At 32.6% G+C, this 17,961-nt stretch overlaps 1 protein-coding gene across 1 annotated transcript in view; it reads left to right on the forward strand.

Annotated features, from left to right (window-relative positions):
* Positions 1-17,961, forward strand: part of TMX4 (thioredoxin related transmembrane protein 4) — a 115,747-nt gene that overhangs the window by 57,226 nt on the left and 40,560 nt on the right. Inside the window, exons 3-5 of the mRNA XM_074287891.1 lie at positions 12,336-12,381; positions 13,676-13,804; positions 16,793-16,838. Coding sequence (XP_074143992.1) covers positions 12,336-12,381; positions 13,676-13,804; positions 16,793-16,838 — 221 coding nt within the window. The remainder of the gene's footprint in view (positions 1-12,335; positions 12,382-13,675; positions 13,805-16,792; positions 16,839-17,961) is intronic.

The following is a 17,961-nucleotide window of genomic DNA, read 5'->3' on the forward strand; positions in this document are numbered from 1 at the left end:
TTGGTAGAGCAAAAGTATATTATATAGTATACATGAATTTTGGCATAAGAATGGGCAAACCTGAACACATTTGATTAGCCAGTCAACAAAAATTTATTAAAAGTTAGTTACTGGGAATACAAATGATAGCAGAACACAATTATTCCCTGTCCTCAAGGAGCCTATATTCTAATAGAGAAGATAATACATAAAAGGAAAATGAAAGGGAATAAGAAGGAGTGCAGGAGGATTATCCCAATTTTGGACATTAAAGTCCTGTGGAAATGAGTCAGTAATGCAATCTGGAAAGAAATGAAGACATGGTTGCCTTGGACCTTCTCCTTAAATTTGAGGTATTAAGGAGACTTAGAAAGTCAGAAGTTGATGTCTCAGAGACATAGGGTACTTCTAATGTAAAAAATCATCTAAGGTAGAATGAGCTTATAGGCAGAAGAGGTTTCAGTGGCATGGTTGATAAAGTCCTGTGGAGATGAGTCATGATTGTTGATGGACAAGATGCAAAGACTGATATAGTCTTGATGATGATAGGTACATTTAGGAATATTTAGAAATTATTAAATGACTAGGCTCAAATAATAGCAATTAGTGAATCTTTATCAACCTAGAAGAAGATTCCTGTAAAATCTCAGTAATCTCTCTGCTTTCAGCACTATTTTCATTAAGTGATTTCATTAAAGACATAGAGTGTGCATCTATTGACACAAAGCTGAAAAGGATAGCTAATGTACTGAATAGGGATAATTGAATTATCTCATGTCTTAAAAAGTAAAATTCTCAAATATAGGAAGGTATGGCTAAATAAAAACTCATGTGAAAAAGATATGGGCATTTCAGTGATCCCCAAGCACAATATGAATTACTCGTACAAAATAACAATCAAAAGTCACTATAATCCTAGAAAAGCATTGTGTTCATGATAGGAGAGGTTGTAAGTTCCCTACATTGTATTCTGGTGTTCTGACAATATCTGATAATTGTGTTTCTTATGAGACACCTTTTTGTTAAGAAGGATACTGACAAAGTTGAGCATACCCAGAGAAGTGCTATCAGGTTAATGAGGAGACGCAAAATCATGGAATGGTTAAATGAACTAAGACTTTAATTTGGAAAAGAAAAGATGAGAGATTTGACAACTACCTTCAAACACTTGAAGAGATGCAGTGTAGTATAATCAGATTGTTCTATTCTCCTTAAGTTCAAAGGGCAGAGAGGCAGATTTTAGGACTAGGAGAGGGACATATGGGGAGGAGAGAGTTTCCTAACAATGAAAGCTATCCCAAACTGAAATGGTTAGACAGCTTCATTAGGTAATGGGTGACATCTTCCCTCCCATCATAGGTCTTCATAGGGCAAAGACTATAATGGGCCAGAACTCTGTACTTGAAACAAGGATTCTTACAAGGTGTTAACTTAGTGGAATTGATAAGATAATGAATGGTTATCTAGTTTAACATGGTGATTAATAGTTCTCTAGTTCAGTATGATTGAATTAATCTTACAACAAATAATGGTTCCCTAGTGATATAATGATTTGCTTATATTCAGTATGATGAATGGATTTAATTGTAATAGAATATTTAAGAGGTCAGAGTCAGACCTAGAGAAGGGATCTGACAGATTTGGAGACAGACTTGGAGAAGACAGAGGACTGGTGGAGCTGGTTGGCCTGTCCTCCTGCTTACCCCACTAAAACCAAGGCCTGTCTAAAGGCCCTCCCGAAAGCTAGCCCAGGCCCCAGGCAAGGAGACAGACTGTGAAGGAGACAATAAAGAATTTGGATTTTATCCCTGGCTATTCTCATGGTGACTACTCTGCTGAAACAAAGGCTGGTCCAAAAACCTCCGGAGAGCTAACCAGAACATTACATTTTGGCACCCAAACATGGGACTAAGGATTTACACTCAGCAGTCCAGACTGACGTGATCCTGAGTTCAGTGGAAAAGTCTCTGTGACCCAGAAATTAGGGTGAGTACAAAAATAGATAAGAAGGAAACTTTGTAAAGGGCTAAACTAGTGTTTCAGCTGAAATGGGATAAATTATTAGAAACGAGCCTTCTTCACCCAAGGAAAGTGAGTAGAAAGCATAGTTAGACTAATAAAAAAACAAGGTTTGATTGTAACTTGGAAGCAGATCATTGAATTCTTTGATACATTAAAATATACATCTCCTTGGTTCTCTAAGGAAGAAGAATTAGAGCCAGACAAGTGGAAACTAGTAGGAGAGCAATTAATTGAATATTACAATGATAATGGTCCTAATTCAATTCCTAAAGAAACAGTCTGTCTGTCTGTCTGTCTGTCTCTCTCTCTCTCTCTAACGTAATACAATTGGCTTTAAGGAATTACATAAATGTTAGAATAAGGAAAAAGAAGACAGAACAGGAGGAAGAGGGTACTGAAAATAATTAAAAAGCATGAAGAATTAGACAAGAAATGAGTTAAATACGATGCTGATGAAATTAAGGAATGAGGTGCTTCACAGCAGGACCCATTCGGGCATTCCCCATCCTCTGACCTACCCCCCTCACCCTTCATGGATGGAAGGAAGAGGAGGGAAGGGGCAGTGACACCATCAGCATCATCTGTGCTAGAGGTTTGTCCACACCCTATGACACGATTACAAAAGGCACTAATTAAAGCTAAAAAAGAAGGGCAGCATATATCTGATATAAAAATAAAAGCATACTCTGTTATTCAAGAGTTTGACTCTTCAGGTCAAGAAAGGAGAAGACACACTCCTTTTGATCTGGAAATTACTAAAGATATGAAAAAGAGTTGCACTCTTTATGGGGCTATATCATCTTATGTTAAAATGATATTAGAGAATTTAATTTATTAAATTTTAACCCCTAGTGATTGGAAATGTATAGCAAGGACATATTTAGAACCTGGACAAAACATGTTGTGGCTTTTGGAGTACAGTGAACTATGCAGAATATAAGACAACAGGCAAACTGGAGTTAATATACAAATCACCTTTGACCAACTCACAGATGTAGGTAGTATGTAGATTTAGCACAGATTAATTACCCTTTGATAGCATATGAGCAAATTGCTGCAGCTGGTGCCGCTGCTATCAAAGCATGGAGCACTCTCCCAGGAAGGCAAGATAGAGGGGAAGGCTTTACGGAAATAGAGCAAGGTCCAAATGAACCCTTTACTGATTTTGTGGGACGTCTTCAGACAGCTGTCACACAAACAATTGGAGAAAATGAAGCTAGCAACTTGCTAGAGAAAATGCTAATGAGCTTTGTAGAAGAATTATACTAGGTCTACACAAGGATGCTCCTTTAGAAGAGATCATAAGATGCCGTGCCACAGTGGGCACAAATGCCTTTTATGCCCAGGCAATGATGCATAACATGGGAAGACAGGGTCCCTCTTGGCGGTGGACTCCCAGAGAGACTCGTCGACGCTTTCAATGTAGTAAAGTAGGGCATCTGAAAGCTCAATGTAGGCATAGAGATAGAGTGAGAGGACAGGGTGGGAGAACAAGATCCAAAACCCCATGTCTAAAATGCAACAAAGGCTTCTACTGGGCCTTAGAATGTAGATTGACCCAGGGAAATGAGAGGCCAAGACATACAACCAAAAACAGGTGTGGCATGATGGCAGTCAAGGTTACACCCAGAAATCTTTAGAACTTCAGTACTCTGATATGATCAATCAACAGAAAAGCAATCAGATGGGAGAAAGAGATTACAATTTTGGAGAATGCAGGTTTTATAACCCAACAGAAGAACAGTATCCAGTATTAGCAGCTCCAATGTAATTGCCAAGTGATGAAGAGAGTTCTATAAAGTGGTAAATAGAAGGGACCAGATAGGTTAAATGCTTGGGAGAAAGGGTTGGCTTGTATCTCTATAGATGGAGAAGGAATTGGATGGATGCCAACAAGCCATATTCGCCTTATCCATTGGAGAGAGATAGAAAGAGAGAAAAAACCTTGAAATATCTGACACTGAAAGAGCATGTCTGATAAACACTGTTATAGAACTTCAAAAGCTGCAGAAATCATTGAATTCCCTAAGATGAAAAATTGCTGATAAGATTGTTGCAGAACTTCAAAATCAGCAGGAATCATTGGATTCCCTGACACATGAAGTAATGTATAATAGATTGGTTTTGGAATATTTCTAGGACTTGTGGATTTGTATAATTCCTTAAGTTGATTCATGTTGTTTGTTATCACTACTAGCATGTATTACTATATGCTCGTGTAATACTTTCCAGGTTGATGGATTTCTGTATACCTGTTTTAAGTGAGACCCTTCAATAACTCGCTACTCTGGTTTGACTCCCCATTTCCCTTTGGTGTTTTTATCTCCCTTCCTGAAACATCAGGGAGGGCATGATCACCTCCTTTTTTTGGTATTTTCACACCCTTTTCTGAGAAGTCAGGGAGGGCATGATCATTTCCTTTTTTGGGATTCTCATTTTCCTGAGAAGTCAAGGAGGGTGTGACCACCTATGTTATAAAACAAAAGAAAGTGGGAGATGTAATGGGTTACAACTCTGGAGAAACAAGGATTCTTACTTCAAGGTGTTAACAATGGAATTGATAAGACAATGGTGATCTAGTTTAGCATGGTGATTAATAGTTCTTTAGTTCAGTATGATTGATTTAACCTTACAACAAATAATGGTTCTAGTGATATAATGATTGGCTCATATACTGAGTATACTCAGTATGATGAATGGATTTAATTGTAAGAGAGTGATTAAGAGGTCAGTCAGATCTAGAGACAGACTCAGAGTGGGATTGAATAGACTCAGAGAAGACAGAGAGGACTGGAGGCTGGAGCTGGCTGGCCTGTCCTCCTTCATTTCTCCACTGAAACTAAGTTCCGTCTGGAGGCCCTCCAGAGAGCTAACTGAGCCCCAAGAGAAGGAGACAGATTGTGAAGGAGATAATAAAGAATTTGGACTTTATTCCTGTCTATTCTCATGGTGATTACTCAGTTGAAATGAAGGCTGGTCCAAAGACCTCCAGAAAGCAAACCAGAACCTTACAAGGGACTGTTTTTATTTTTGACTTTGTATCCTCAGAGCCTTGCACAGTGTTTTATAAAACTTATTGAATGAATGAATGAATGAATGAATGAATGAATGAATGAATAATGCTTTGGAGCTTCTCTTGAAGTCCTCAAGTTTACTTTTGGGAAATATCTTCAGAATTAAATGAACCAAAACTATATGATTTTAAAAATCATGTTTTTTAAAAACACAGAAAGTATATGATGATCTAAGTAGGAATAATAAAGGAGGAAGATGTCACAAAGTTTGTATTTCTGTACTGGAGAGCATTGTTGAGTATTTTTCCCCCCCAAAGGACCTATTTATATTGTGAAAAGAGTTAAAAATATTATTTATTTTTTGTTTCCATGGTATCCAAACTTTTAAAATGTCACACTGGTATGGGAGTATTTTCCATATGCTCAGGACAGGCATAAATATGTAACAATAAGAAACGTATATTGTGTGTGATGTCAAATATTTATGGTAGAGAACTGATGATAAAACATACCTCATTTCTGTCAATTGAGAAGTGGGCTACATAGCCATTGGTACAGATAGTCCTTTGCTTTGTTAGCAAGATGATACATATTTAGAGATTCTGAGCAGTTAGGTGGTACAATGGATAGAGCAATGAACCTGGGGTCAGGAAGAACTAGGTTCAAATGTGGTCTGGGATACTTACTATCTGTATGGCTCTGGGCAAATTACTTAACCCTGTTTGCCTCACTTCCTCATCTGTAAAACAAGTTGGAGAAGGAAATGACAAACCATTCCAGATTCTTTACTTCGAAAATCCCAAATGGGATCATGAAGAGTCTGACATGATTGAACAACAATATTGAAAAATAGGTATTGTTAAAACATTTTATGTTTTGTGATCAAATTCCAGATGTCTTTCTTTTCCATTTTTGGAGTGTATTCTATAAAGTTACAAGTTGCATATACCATCCACAGGATAAAAAAAAAAATCAAAGTCTATACCATTAAAAACATTGGACACAAAGTGAGGGAAAATAGCCAAATATAAAGTTAAAAGAGTGCTTTTTAACCTCAAAAACTTAACTATACAGATTCTTTTTGTACGTAAAATAACGGTATGGACATGCATACATATATTGTATTTAACTTATACTTTAACATATTTAACATGTATTGGTCAACCTGCCATCTGGGGGAGGGGGTGGGGGGAAGGAGGGGAAAAATTGGAATGAAAGGTTTTGCAGTTGTCAATGCTGAAAAATTACCCATGCATATATCTTGTAAATAAAAAGGTATAATTTTAAAAAAAGAATAAAAATCTTATCTTTATTTGAAATATTATATTTTATAATATATGTATAAATAAAAAATAGTAAACACTATCATTATAAAGTAATGAATATATTTTTAATTTAATAATTTTACCAGTATTAACTGGCATTTCATTTCCTCCCCAATGTAAACTAATTACATGCAAATCACCTTTATTTCAGAAAGTTTTGAGTATTAAGAAATACCAATAAGACAATGTGGTTATTAGTTTTTTTTTTTTTTTTTTTAATTTCTTCAGGTTATTATGTTAGAAAATTCATTGTTTCCAGCTAGGATGTGTTCAGGGAATTTTTTAAAGAGAAGGACTTTTATAATGATTAGTTTCATATATTACCTTTTGTGATTTCTTATTAGATATTTGTGTTTTCATTACTTCCACTAAAATATTTGGATTTTATTTAAAACTTTTGAAAAATATCTCTTTTTTTCCAGTTGTATTTTTAAAAATCCAAATGGACACAAAAAGTCTTTTTGTCTTAATATTAATATAGATATATCTATATCTTTATATATAGATATAGAACCAAAATTATTTCTATATAAAGAAGAATATATGTATGTAAATATATACATGTATATTTATACACATACACACATTTATACATTCTTTTAAATTCACTAAAGCCATTTAAGAGTAAAAGTTTTCGGGTATATAAAGTTTTTTTTTAATATACATTATTTTTTCAGTTTTTAATCTTGGCTTTTCTTCTTTTTGAAGGCAATTACAGATAATTGCCTTGAGTAATAATTCACTTTTTAAAATGAATGGGAACAGCTGTTATCTCCTTGTTAGAAAGCAAAACCTATTTTCAAGATGCAGTTGTCCAGAAAGTCATCAATCCTGAAGTAAATGGTTTTAAATAGCCTGATTTCAGGTGCATGTTATTAGAGGACCTAATTATTAAATAATAAACAATAGATGATAAGATAAGAGGAATTTAAATGTTTATTTACCCTCTTATCTACATTAGTAACTGGAATAATCTTTTGTAATGTTCTTCTTGGTTTGGTTTCTTTGGGTCTCTGGGAGCAGCCTTCTTTTCAGTTCAGTAATCACCACAAGTGCAGTCAGGTATTAAAGTCCAAATACTTTATTGTCTCCTTCAAAGTATTATCTCCTCCACTTAGGTCCGGATACTTTTCTGGAGGCCTTCCTGAGTTTTGGTTTCAGTGGAGAAGCTAAGGAGGAGAGCCTGCCACCAAGGTGGTGTGAGATGAAGTGAATGAATAATAGTCCAAGGGCTTATGCTTCACTCTCCAGCCTTCTGTCTTTTCTGGCCTCTGAATGAATCTAGCTGAGTTTGTCCCAGCTTATATGCTCTTATCATAGGTGAGAATCTTGTAGAACTATAATAAGTACTAAGTACATTACTGCTGGACTAGAGAGCTTATTAAGTACCATGCTAAACAACCATTGTCTTTATCAATTCCACTGAGTTAGCACCTTGTAAGAATTTTTGTTTCAAATTCAGAGTTCTGGCCCATAACAATCTTTATTACTAAGCAAAGAAAACTCATGGGTTGTAGTTGTTTAAGAAACATAGTTGTGCCAGTAGCCACAGAAAGTGATTCTATGAAGAGAAAAAAGAAAAAAGGTTTGCTATATGTTTGTTAATTAAATCTAGCAAACATATATTAAGAAACTACCATATGCCAAACACCTATCTAGATGTGGGATATACAAATTAAAACAACAATTACAGCAAGAAAAATGATCAGATCCTTGAAGCAATGTCTATTTTATCCATTTGGAATAAATCCAAGGATACAAATAAGTATATTAAAAAGGAAATTTAGGTTGAAGTATTAGTAACTGGAAGATTAGGAAAGGCATCCATTAAAGTTTAGGAAACGCCTGAACTGAACCTTGTAGAATTCTCAGAGACACGGATGAGGAAGGAATGCAATCTAGACTGGGGGGACAAGTTTATACAAATGGGTGGAACTGGAAAGGTAGACTATTCAGTAAGTAGGACCATTGGGTTACAGGATAAAATTCATGAGGAAGAGTTGCATTAAAAAAGCTAGATGATAGAGCTTGCTTATGGAAACCCTAAAGTACTAGGAAAGCCCTTGAAGATTTTTGAGGTGGTTTTGAAATGGTCATACTTAGGATAATTATTTAGGGAGATATGTGAAAGGGGATGAGAGAGACCGAAAAGAGGGAGATCAATTTGGAGTCTATTGTATAATACACAGGCAAGAGCTAAAAAGGGCTTTATATCTGTATTAGTGGAGAGAAGGTATTGAATTCAGGAAAATATAGAGATTTGGAAAAAAGTTGCATAGAATTAACAAGAAATTCAGTAACTGGTAGGTTGTAGGGATCCAAGAAAGGGAAGAAACTAAGGATCACTGGGTTTGTGAGATTTAAGAAATCACTAGTAATTTGAAAGAAAGCCATTTGAAGGGAGGTGAGATCTAAATCTTTGAGATTAGGTACTTTTGTCAAATTCTATTGTAAATTTAAAAGTTTTAGCTCACAGTTACCAGTATTAGCACCAAATACCATGTATACTAGATACTAGTTTTGCTTTGAAGGAGTAACTAAGTTTATATTTTATAATTATTTATAAAATCAAAGCTCTAGTTTTAAAGCTAGAGAAATTCATTTGGGGAAAGAACATCTTGGAATGGGGCAAGGGAAGACAAAGATGCCATGATATTGTTAGGCTGCTGACAAAGTTTATCACTGATGGGATATAAAAATGCTACCAAATGAGATGCTCTTATTTAAATGAATCATTCTTGCCAAATGCTAAATTCAGTTATTTCCAAACTGAAGAAAGAGTATAAGTACTATCAGTGATTTAGAAATTTAGGCTCAATGGAACAAATTTGGGTTTCCCCATCCTAGTGATAGCTCTTATTTGAATTTTTTTGTTTAAATATTAGAGGTTGAGGGTACCTCATATACCTTGTAATCCAGCCCCCTTATTTATAGATGAAGAAAGAGCTCCATAAAGTTTGTATGATTTGCCAAGGTTAGTTACATTGAAAGTTTTGAAAAGCCTCTGAGATATAGGTAGAAATAAAGACTGTACATGGATACAAAGCTCTTTTGGAAGGTAATTGGTGCATTGAATAAATATAGTGGAATTCAGCAATAGAAGTATTTATTTGCTGTTAAGAGGGATTGGAGTAGGATAGGACAAATGAATTCTGGATATAAGATTATACATATTAGCAAGTATCTTGCATCCTTTTTAAATTCTCAGGTTTTTCAGGAGCACTGAACATAAGACTGCCAGGAACTATTTGGAAAAAATTACCTTAGATCACAATATGTTGTGGCAAACTTAGGTAGATAAGAGTTAGAATAATCAATATTGCTACTCAACCTACCATACAGACTTATTTTCTCTCCTCTCTCCCCATATATTTTTGCTCATATTTTGTAATGTTAATTTCCTTTCCTAAGATTTTCTTTTCCTTGCCAAAACTAATTTTTGTGGTGGTGGTAATTACTGGATTAGTTACCCAGACTAGAAATATCTAAGATTAGAATTGTCAGAGAGGTGTAGTTTAACATTGGTAGAGGACATTTCTTTACCTGTGAATACCCTATATCAAAAAGATCATAGTTCTAGTCTCTTATTCATATGTTTTATTACTAATGCAATAGAACTGTGCTTTAAAAAAAAAACCTGAAGATTATTTAACAACATTATGGGGTTAGACTTTTTAAGCCCAAGATATTGATTCTATAGGGAAATGTGTTTTGAATTTGAAAAAAATTGACACAGTGACTTTCAGAACATAACTTGTTCATAAGTTAGACATTGCTCATGATCAGTTAGAGACAGTTAATACATAATTTTGCCTTCCTGTTCCAGGGATATAATTGGCAAATAAGAGTAAAACTTTTGAAACCGCTTCCTTTTTGGTCTGACATTAAGAACAATTGAACCATTTTAGCCTTTTATTAATAATGCACCAAAGAGATATTATTCTATTAGCATTAAAAGTAGAAGCAGTATAAAAATTCATCTAAGAGACATTTGCTAAGATTTTTCTATGTATGATGTTAAATTTGGGAAAAATTGGAATGATAAATATAATAGAGTATCTTTCCTTAGTGAATAGTTTAGTAGAGATAGGGATCTTTAATCTGGGGTCTGTGAACTTTTTTTTTTTTTTAAATAATCATGTTAATATAATTAGTTTCACTTTTAGTCTTTCATATATTTTAGTCTTTCATATTTCACTTATAGTCTTTTCATATATTCAGTTAGAAACATAATTCTAGAAGGGGTCTATGAGCTTCACCATACTAGCCTTTGTATGGTTGGACTTTGTTCAGCAGTCAGTAAAGTACTGCTGAAGGGTTTGGGACAGTATAATGACATGCAATTACAAAACCTTAGATTTTTGGATTCTCCCTCTATCAAATGTGTTAGTCTTTCTTCTCATGTTTATGCTATTTACAAGTTTAATGAGGCCTTTGTCTTCAAAAAATTAACCCCAACCTTACCCTGTCAACATTGTTCAGGTTGGGTGATATGACTTCATGATCTCATGCTAGATGATAGTAGTAGTTCATTCTTTAAATAGCCTTCCAACCTTCCTTCTGACTTGCCAGACAGTATTCTCCTCAATATCAGTTTATCTTTTTTTGGTGGTACCTAATTAATCTTACACTGCCTTTACCTTGTCATTCTTTTGTTCAAAAACAATGATACACCATCACATTTATCACATACTTACTGACTTGTATTGTCATCCCTGTCTCCCATATCTAAGCACTTGCCTGTTTTATCCTCACTATTAGAATGTAATTTTCTTGAAGTTAGACATTGAATTTTATACAACTACATATATATTCTATATAGCAGTTTATAATTCATCACAGATTCTCAATAAATCTATGTTGAATGAATGGATAGTTAAATTAAAATTCCTCATTTACTAAGTTCATTGTTATTAACAATATATATCAGAGATTTTTAATGGTACCACTATTTTCTTCATTCAATATTCCCTATGTTTTTGTGTGTCTATATTTGTGCTCTACATTTATTGTAAAGGAGACATGATCAATTAGCTAGATTTTGTATTTCTTTATGTAGGAGATATGGATCAGTGGGAGAGTGAATCAGAATAGACAATAATAATGATAACTTTCACTGGAGCAGTTATAACATTTTACCTTGACAGATGCCCTTCTTTAGTCTCCATAGACCTATTTGATCTATAACATTACCTAAATCATAAAGTTGTTGTAAAGTTCAAATGAGATAACTTAAAAGTACTTTGTAAAGCATACATACCAACTATTAGTATAAGAATACTGAATCAATAGTATCGTTGGCATAGTTTCTTTCTAGTCCTGGGATCACTAATGATCAGGAGTTAAATATATGTCAAATTATGAACATAAGAAGTTTTGATAGTAGTGTGTAATAGTAATAGAAAAAAAGTTGTATATAAATATCAATATGTAGAATTAAATCATGTTTTAACACTATCATGTTAATGGACCCTAAAAGTGTATCATCTGTGGCTTTTTTCAACAATGAAGTGATTCGGGCCAATTCCAATAGACTTGTGATGAAGAAAGCCATCTGCATCCAGAAAAAAGACTGTGGGGACTGAATATAGCTCACAACTTAGTATTTTCACCTTTTTTTTTTTTTTTTGGTTGTTTGCTTTTTTTCTTTCCCATTTTTTACTTTTTGATCTGATTTTTATTATGCAGCATAATAATTGTGAAAATATGTATAGAAGAATTGCACAGTTAATATAGATTATTTGTTTAGGGGAGGGAAGAAAGGGGAAAGGGAAGGAAAAATTTTAGAACACAGTTTTGCAAAGGTGCATGTTGAAAACTATCTTTGCATGTATTTTGAAAATAAAAAGCTATTGTTAAAAAAAAAGATCATGATTAGATACAGTTTTGAAAAATTGCTTAATTCTTGGTTTTGTTTTTAGAATTGAAGATTAAGTGATTAAGATGGTGTCCTACTAAATATGATTTTTCATGTAGTTTCTTTTATTTTCCATAGGTTTGAGTGGCCGATTCTTTGTCACTACACTTCCAACTATTTTCCAGTAAGTTTATATGTCAAATAAGGAATAAAAATGTTCACTTCTCATATAAACAGATCACTCAATAAAAATGTCAACAACAAATCCCAGCATATCTCATACAAATACCTTTTGTTGAGTTATGCTATCTTACTCTGGATTTTATAAAATTTGACAATTTCTTCATTGTTTTAATCTGTTTGGAGGTTAATTCAAGCTTTTTGATTTCTATTTTAGATTACATATTTTAACTTTTAGTTTCATTTTTCAGGACTTGATATGATATCCTTAACCAGTATCCCTTATTGAAAAATAATAAGAATTCCTTATGCTTAAGGCAGCAAATCATAAACATATAGGCTATAGAAATCCTCTAATTTATTCTTGGGCCATCATGTTAAATATATTGAAAAGTCTAGAAACATTAGATTCTTCCAATTCCCTATTCTTCCTTAAGAAAAGAATTTGTAGAAGTGTATTAGCTCATTCTAGTGATCATTGCTTGACAGATTCAGAAGTAACAATTCATTATTCCATTTAATAATGACAGGTGGTGCAGAATTTGTTACGTGGATTTTAAAAAACCCTTGAAATTAGCATAGCTTACAAGTTTTGTTTTGTTTTTCATTTTCAGTTGTATTATTTAGATGAGAATACTACCTTTTGGCAGTAATTCTCAAATATGGGCCAGTTAGTTGGCAAAATATATAATTTTGGAAATGTGAAAATTTAGGATATAAATAGTTAATCAACATATTTAAATATATTTATGTATATATATTATAATATACTTATGAGTATAAACCTCTTTTAACAATTTTATATAATTGGCAATATACCTAATTAGATAAAAATGATGATTGACTAATAAAAATTCTTGTAGAAGCTTTCCTTATTTCAAAATCAGGAAGCTTTGATTTTTACCAGATAAAATGATAAGTACTTTTAAATTTATAATTTTGAGTGTGATAATTCTTTCTTTGAACTTTTTTATTATTATACTTCACAGTACATTGTAATAATGTACTTATTATTATACTACTAAACTATAAATTATTTTAGCATCAGAACTGTGTATATATATACATAGAAGTATACATATATACATAGTTAAGGATGTTGTATCTGAAAATATGTTGTAAATCTTTGAATCTCTAAGTTCAATTTGGTGTTTCATGTACTGTAAAGACTAAATAAAATTATATTTAATAGAACTGAAATTAAAGAAGAATTCATTTTTGTTTTATGATATCCATTGTACTATATACTTGTGCTATTAATGGATGCTTATTTTCTGTTATTTTCTTTGCACTTGTAGTGCAAAGGATGGAATATTTCGCCGATACCGTGGTCCAGGGATCTTCAAAGACCTTCAGGATTACATCTTAGAGAAGAAATGGAAAGCAGTTGAGCCTGTGGCTGGATGGAAATCCCCATCTTCTATAACGTAAACTCTGTCTTTCTTTTACTGAAAGAGATGATTATTAAATTCACATAAGAAATATATTGGGAATCAAATTAACTTTTTATGCTCCGCCAAATCAGAATTTCTTGTTTATACAAGCACAAGCAGAGCATAGACAGCAAACAATGCTCCATGCTGTTTCTGAAAGTAGTGTATGTATAGTGCAGCAACCTTTCAAATTCCTATTTGGCCTCCCTGTAGAGACACTTTGAAGAGTAACAAAATGTTTAGACACTGACTATGTTGATTTAATATAACCTGGAATTTATAAATCTTGTAGTAAGTTGAGCTAATTACAAAATATGGATTTGTGCCATTTTCAGTTTCTTTTACTTTTCAATTAATTGGACATATGAAATAAATTAAAACATATAATGTTATGTTTCTTGTACTACAGATATTCTTTGAAAGAGTTGATAGGAATTTAAGACATCTATGAGACAGTAAATAGAATGCCAGATTTGGAATCAGGAAGACCTCAGTTCAAATCTTGCTTTAGAGCCTTACTAACTGTGTGAATCTGGGCAAACTACTTAACCTTTCTTAATCTCAGTTTGTTCATACATAAAATGGGTATAGTCATGAGATTCTATATGTAAAATGCTTTGCAAACTAAGTGCCATATAAATTCTTATTATCTTACTATCCTCCTCATTTTATTATGATTGTAATCACACTTATAACCATTTCTACTACCACTACTACTACAAGTACATGTAATAATTAGTGAGGTTGGTATATTTGTGTCTAAGAGTTAGAAAAGAGCTTCATAATTAATTTTAGTTATCTATAGCTATTCTGGAGTCCTCTGATCCCTTTCCATGATATGGAAGTAACCTTGTTTTTTCAAGAAGTTTGTAATGGAGCATAAACTTTTATAAGCTCTTAGAGAATGGAAAAGTCTTCAAAAATGGTCCCATTCTCTCTGTTGTACATGAACCAACCTATGTCTTTAAACCTCATTACCAAATTGGACAAAGAGTGATAAAGTGTTCAATCATAGCAACTCCATCTATTAAGTTTGTAATTCTTAAATTTTAGTGTTAGAAAGGATCTGAAAGGTATTCTAGTTTATTTAATGCATTTTAAAATTGAAGTAATTGAGACCCAGAGAAGTCATTACTTGGCTAATATTACAAGGGAAGGAAATGGAACATTTGGAATTCAAATTCATATTCTTTGACTTTTAAGTCTTCTATCACGAAAGAATATTCAAGCTATATAGAATATTAAAGTATTAAGAATCAATTTTGTTGTGATAGGATATGCCAATATTGAATATATCTTTACTAAAATTGAAATAAACCCTGAATAAATTACTGAGTATATAACTTTAGATATTTTATGTACACAATACATTTTTTATTTCTTTGAATAGAGCTAATCTTTATTAATCACTGGGGTAATGAAGAGTTGGATGTGACTGAACAGTATGTTAATCATAGTGTAGGAAAAATCCAGGTTTATATTTTTCTTTAGTATAATATAAACTTTCTTCTCTGTGACTAGAGGAACATTATATAAAGAATTTTGTAACTCACTTCACTATGATATGCAATATAAGTAATAGCAATATCTTTTATATATTTAGCAATTTTATTTATAAAAAATTTGGCTTTATTAGTCTTATTTGTTCTTTAGTGTATTTGTCAAGCATTTTGCCTAAGGTTAGAACAGATGTGAAAGCTCAGACAATAGAAATGACTAGATCAAGATTACACAGTTAGACTATACTAGTTTTGTGGGACAAGGGAAGGAGAAAGTAAAAATCACTTCAAAATTGAATCCCAGTTATGTTTTGTTATTTTTTTTTTTTTTTTTTGTCCTGACGTGTGACCTTATTGGTTTGAGAACTCTTTGTCTTGACACCAGATTAGCAACTCATATATAATAGTTGGACTTAGAGAGTTAACTAAGGAATTCATTCTCCTTTCTCCTGGTCATTTAAGTAGAATAGTTAGGCTAGAATAGATCAGTAACAAGACTCAAATCTAAACCTTCATGCTTCCCAGTATAGCTTTTTATCCACTTCCAGCTTTCTTTCTGATAATCATTTTATAGACTATTTTATGGTAAGGGTTATAAACATATGACATACTTTGGCTCATGGGCTAATTAAATTCATTAAATATAGAAGTAGTTTATAATGGACTTTTGATGTTTGATCTAACTAGGGTTTTGTTTTTCAACTTCATGGTATATTTTTGTTAAAATAATCCTTGCCAAGAACCTAGGTATCATATAAATGCTTATTCCACTCCAACTTCCTGCTAAATTAAAACATTATTTGCAGAAAAAATATAAATAACAGTTTGGATTGGAAATTGACTTAGGTTTGAAAATTGAAATGGGTTTACATATCTAAGACTAAGTTGGGGAATACCGTTTCAAGTTGATCTCACCATTGTAAAGTTGGCAGTGATGTGGCATCGGGATTTAAACTCTTTTGAGTTGAGAAAATTTGGATTTGAGTCCTATCTTGGATACTTACTAGCCATGTGATTAGGCAAGTTAGTTCATCTCTCATGGTCTCAATTTCTTTATCTGTAAAATGACAATAATAATATCATTTACCTCACAGAATTATTGTAAATTCTAAATGAAATAACATATTTGAAAAAGTTAGTTGCTGTTATCATTATAATTATAGCTTTCATTCAAGCTGTGTCTTTTCTAGCCCTTCCTAATGAGATAAAAAATAAGTGGTGAGAGTGTAGGCAAGTAATTTTTTACTTGATATTTAAAATATCATGAGTGTAAGTGGAAGATAACCAAGTATTAGGATCCAGCCAATAATGTTTGGATTCTGCCACTGTACAAAATCACCTTATTTAGAGGACAGCCAAAGAGAAAAGGATATTAGAATAATTTGTTTATTTTTGCTGACTATAGTGTTCATCAATTTTTTGTGGGTTTTAAAATCATATTTCATATAATTACTAATTTTTCTCCTTTAATTTTAATTTTTAGAATGTCTGGAATGGCTGGACTTTTCAGCTTATCAGGTTGGATACGGGTAAGTAGCCTTTAATAATTCCATTGCAAAAGTGGAAAATAGGATGAGAGTTACAAACATATGACATATTTTGACTCATGGGCTAATTAAATTCATTAAATATAAAAGTACTTTATAATGGACCTTTGATATTTGATCTAACTAGGGTTTTATTTTTCAAATTCATGGTATATTTTTGCTTAAATAATCCTTGCCAAGAACCTAGGTATCAATGGGGAAAAGGTTCCTACAAAGATTTTTCTCTGTTTAAATGATCAGCTTTCTTATAGAATGATATGGATAATAATTAGTCATAGTAATCTTAGCCCTTATTTATTTTCAAATACCTGTCCTCTTTTTTATGCTTTCTATATTTCCTATATGTAATTAAGGAAATATAGCATGCAGTGCTCATAGCAAAACTTGATAAAGCCAGATTATTGTTTCTAATATCTTCTGTGGATCAAGGATTATAGTATTCTATGGCTCATCTATAAGTAATTTTTGGACAATTTACAGTTCTACTCTAACTATTTAAATCTCCATCCTTTTAGTTTTTTTTTTTCCCCTGAGGCAATTGGGGTTAATGACTTGTCCAAGGTCACACAGCTAGGAAGTGTTAAGTGTCTGAGGTCACATTTGAACTCAGGTACTCCTGACTTCAGGGCTGATACTCTATCCATAGTACCATCTAACTGCTTTTAGCATTTTGATTTTTTTCTTTTAATAGTAGTTTATTTTTCCAAATACATGCAAAGATAGTTTTTAACATTCATTTTTAAAAATTTATTTATTTAATTTTTGACAATTGCAAAACCTTTTATTCCAATTTTCTCTCCTCCTTTTCCCTCTCTCTCCCGCATGGCAGGTAGACCAATACATGTTAAATATATTAAAGTATATGTTAAATACGATATATGTATGCATATCCATACAGTTATTTTGCTGCACAAGAAGAATCGGACTTTGAAATAATGTACACTAAACCTATGAAGGAAATAAAAAAATGAAGGCGGACAAAAATAGAGGGATTGGAAATGCTACAACATTCACTTTTTAAAAGCTTTTTATTTTCAAAACATATGTATGGATAATTTTCAACTTTCACCCTTGCAAAACCTTGTGTTTTAAATATTTTCCTCCC

Source organism: Sminthopsis crassicaudata, chromosome 2 (genome assembly GCF_048593235.1).
Source record: "Sminthopsis crassicaudata isolate SCR6 chromosome 2, ASM4859323v1, whole genome shotgun sequence".
Lineage (NCBI taxonomy): Eukaryota > Metazoa > Chordata > Mammalia > Dasyuromorphia > Dasyuridae > Sminthopsis > Sminthopsis crassicaudata.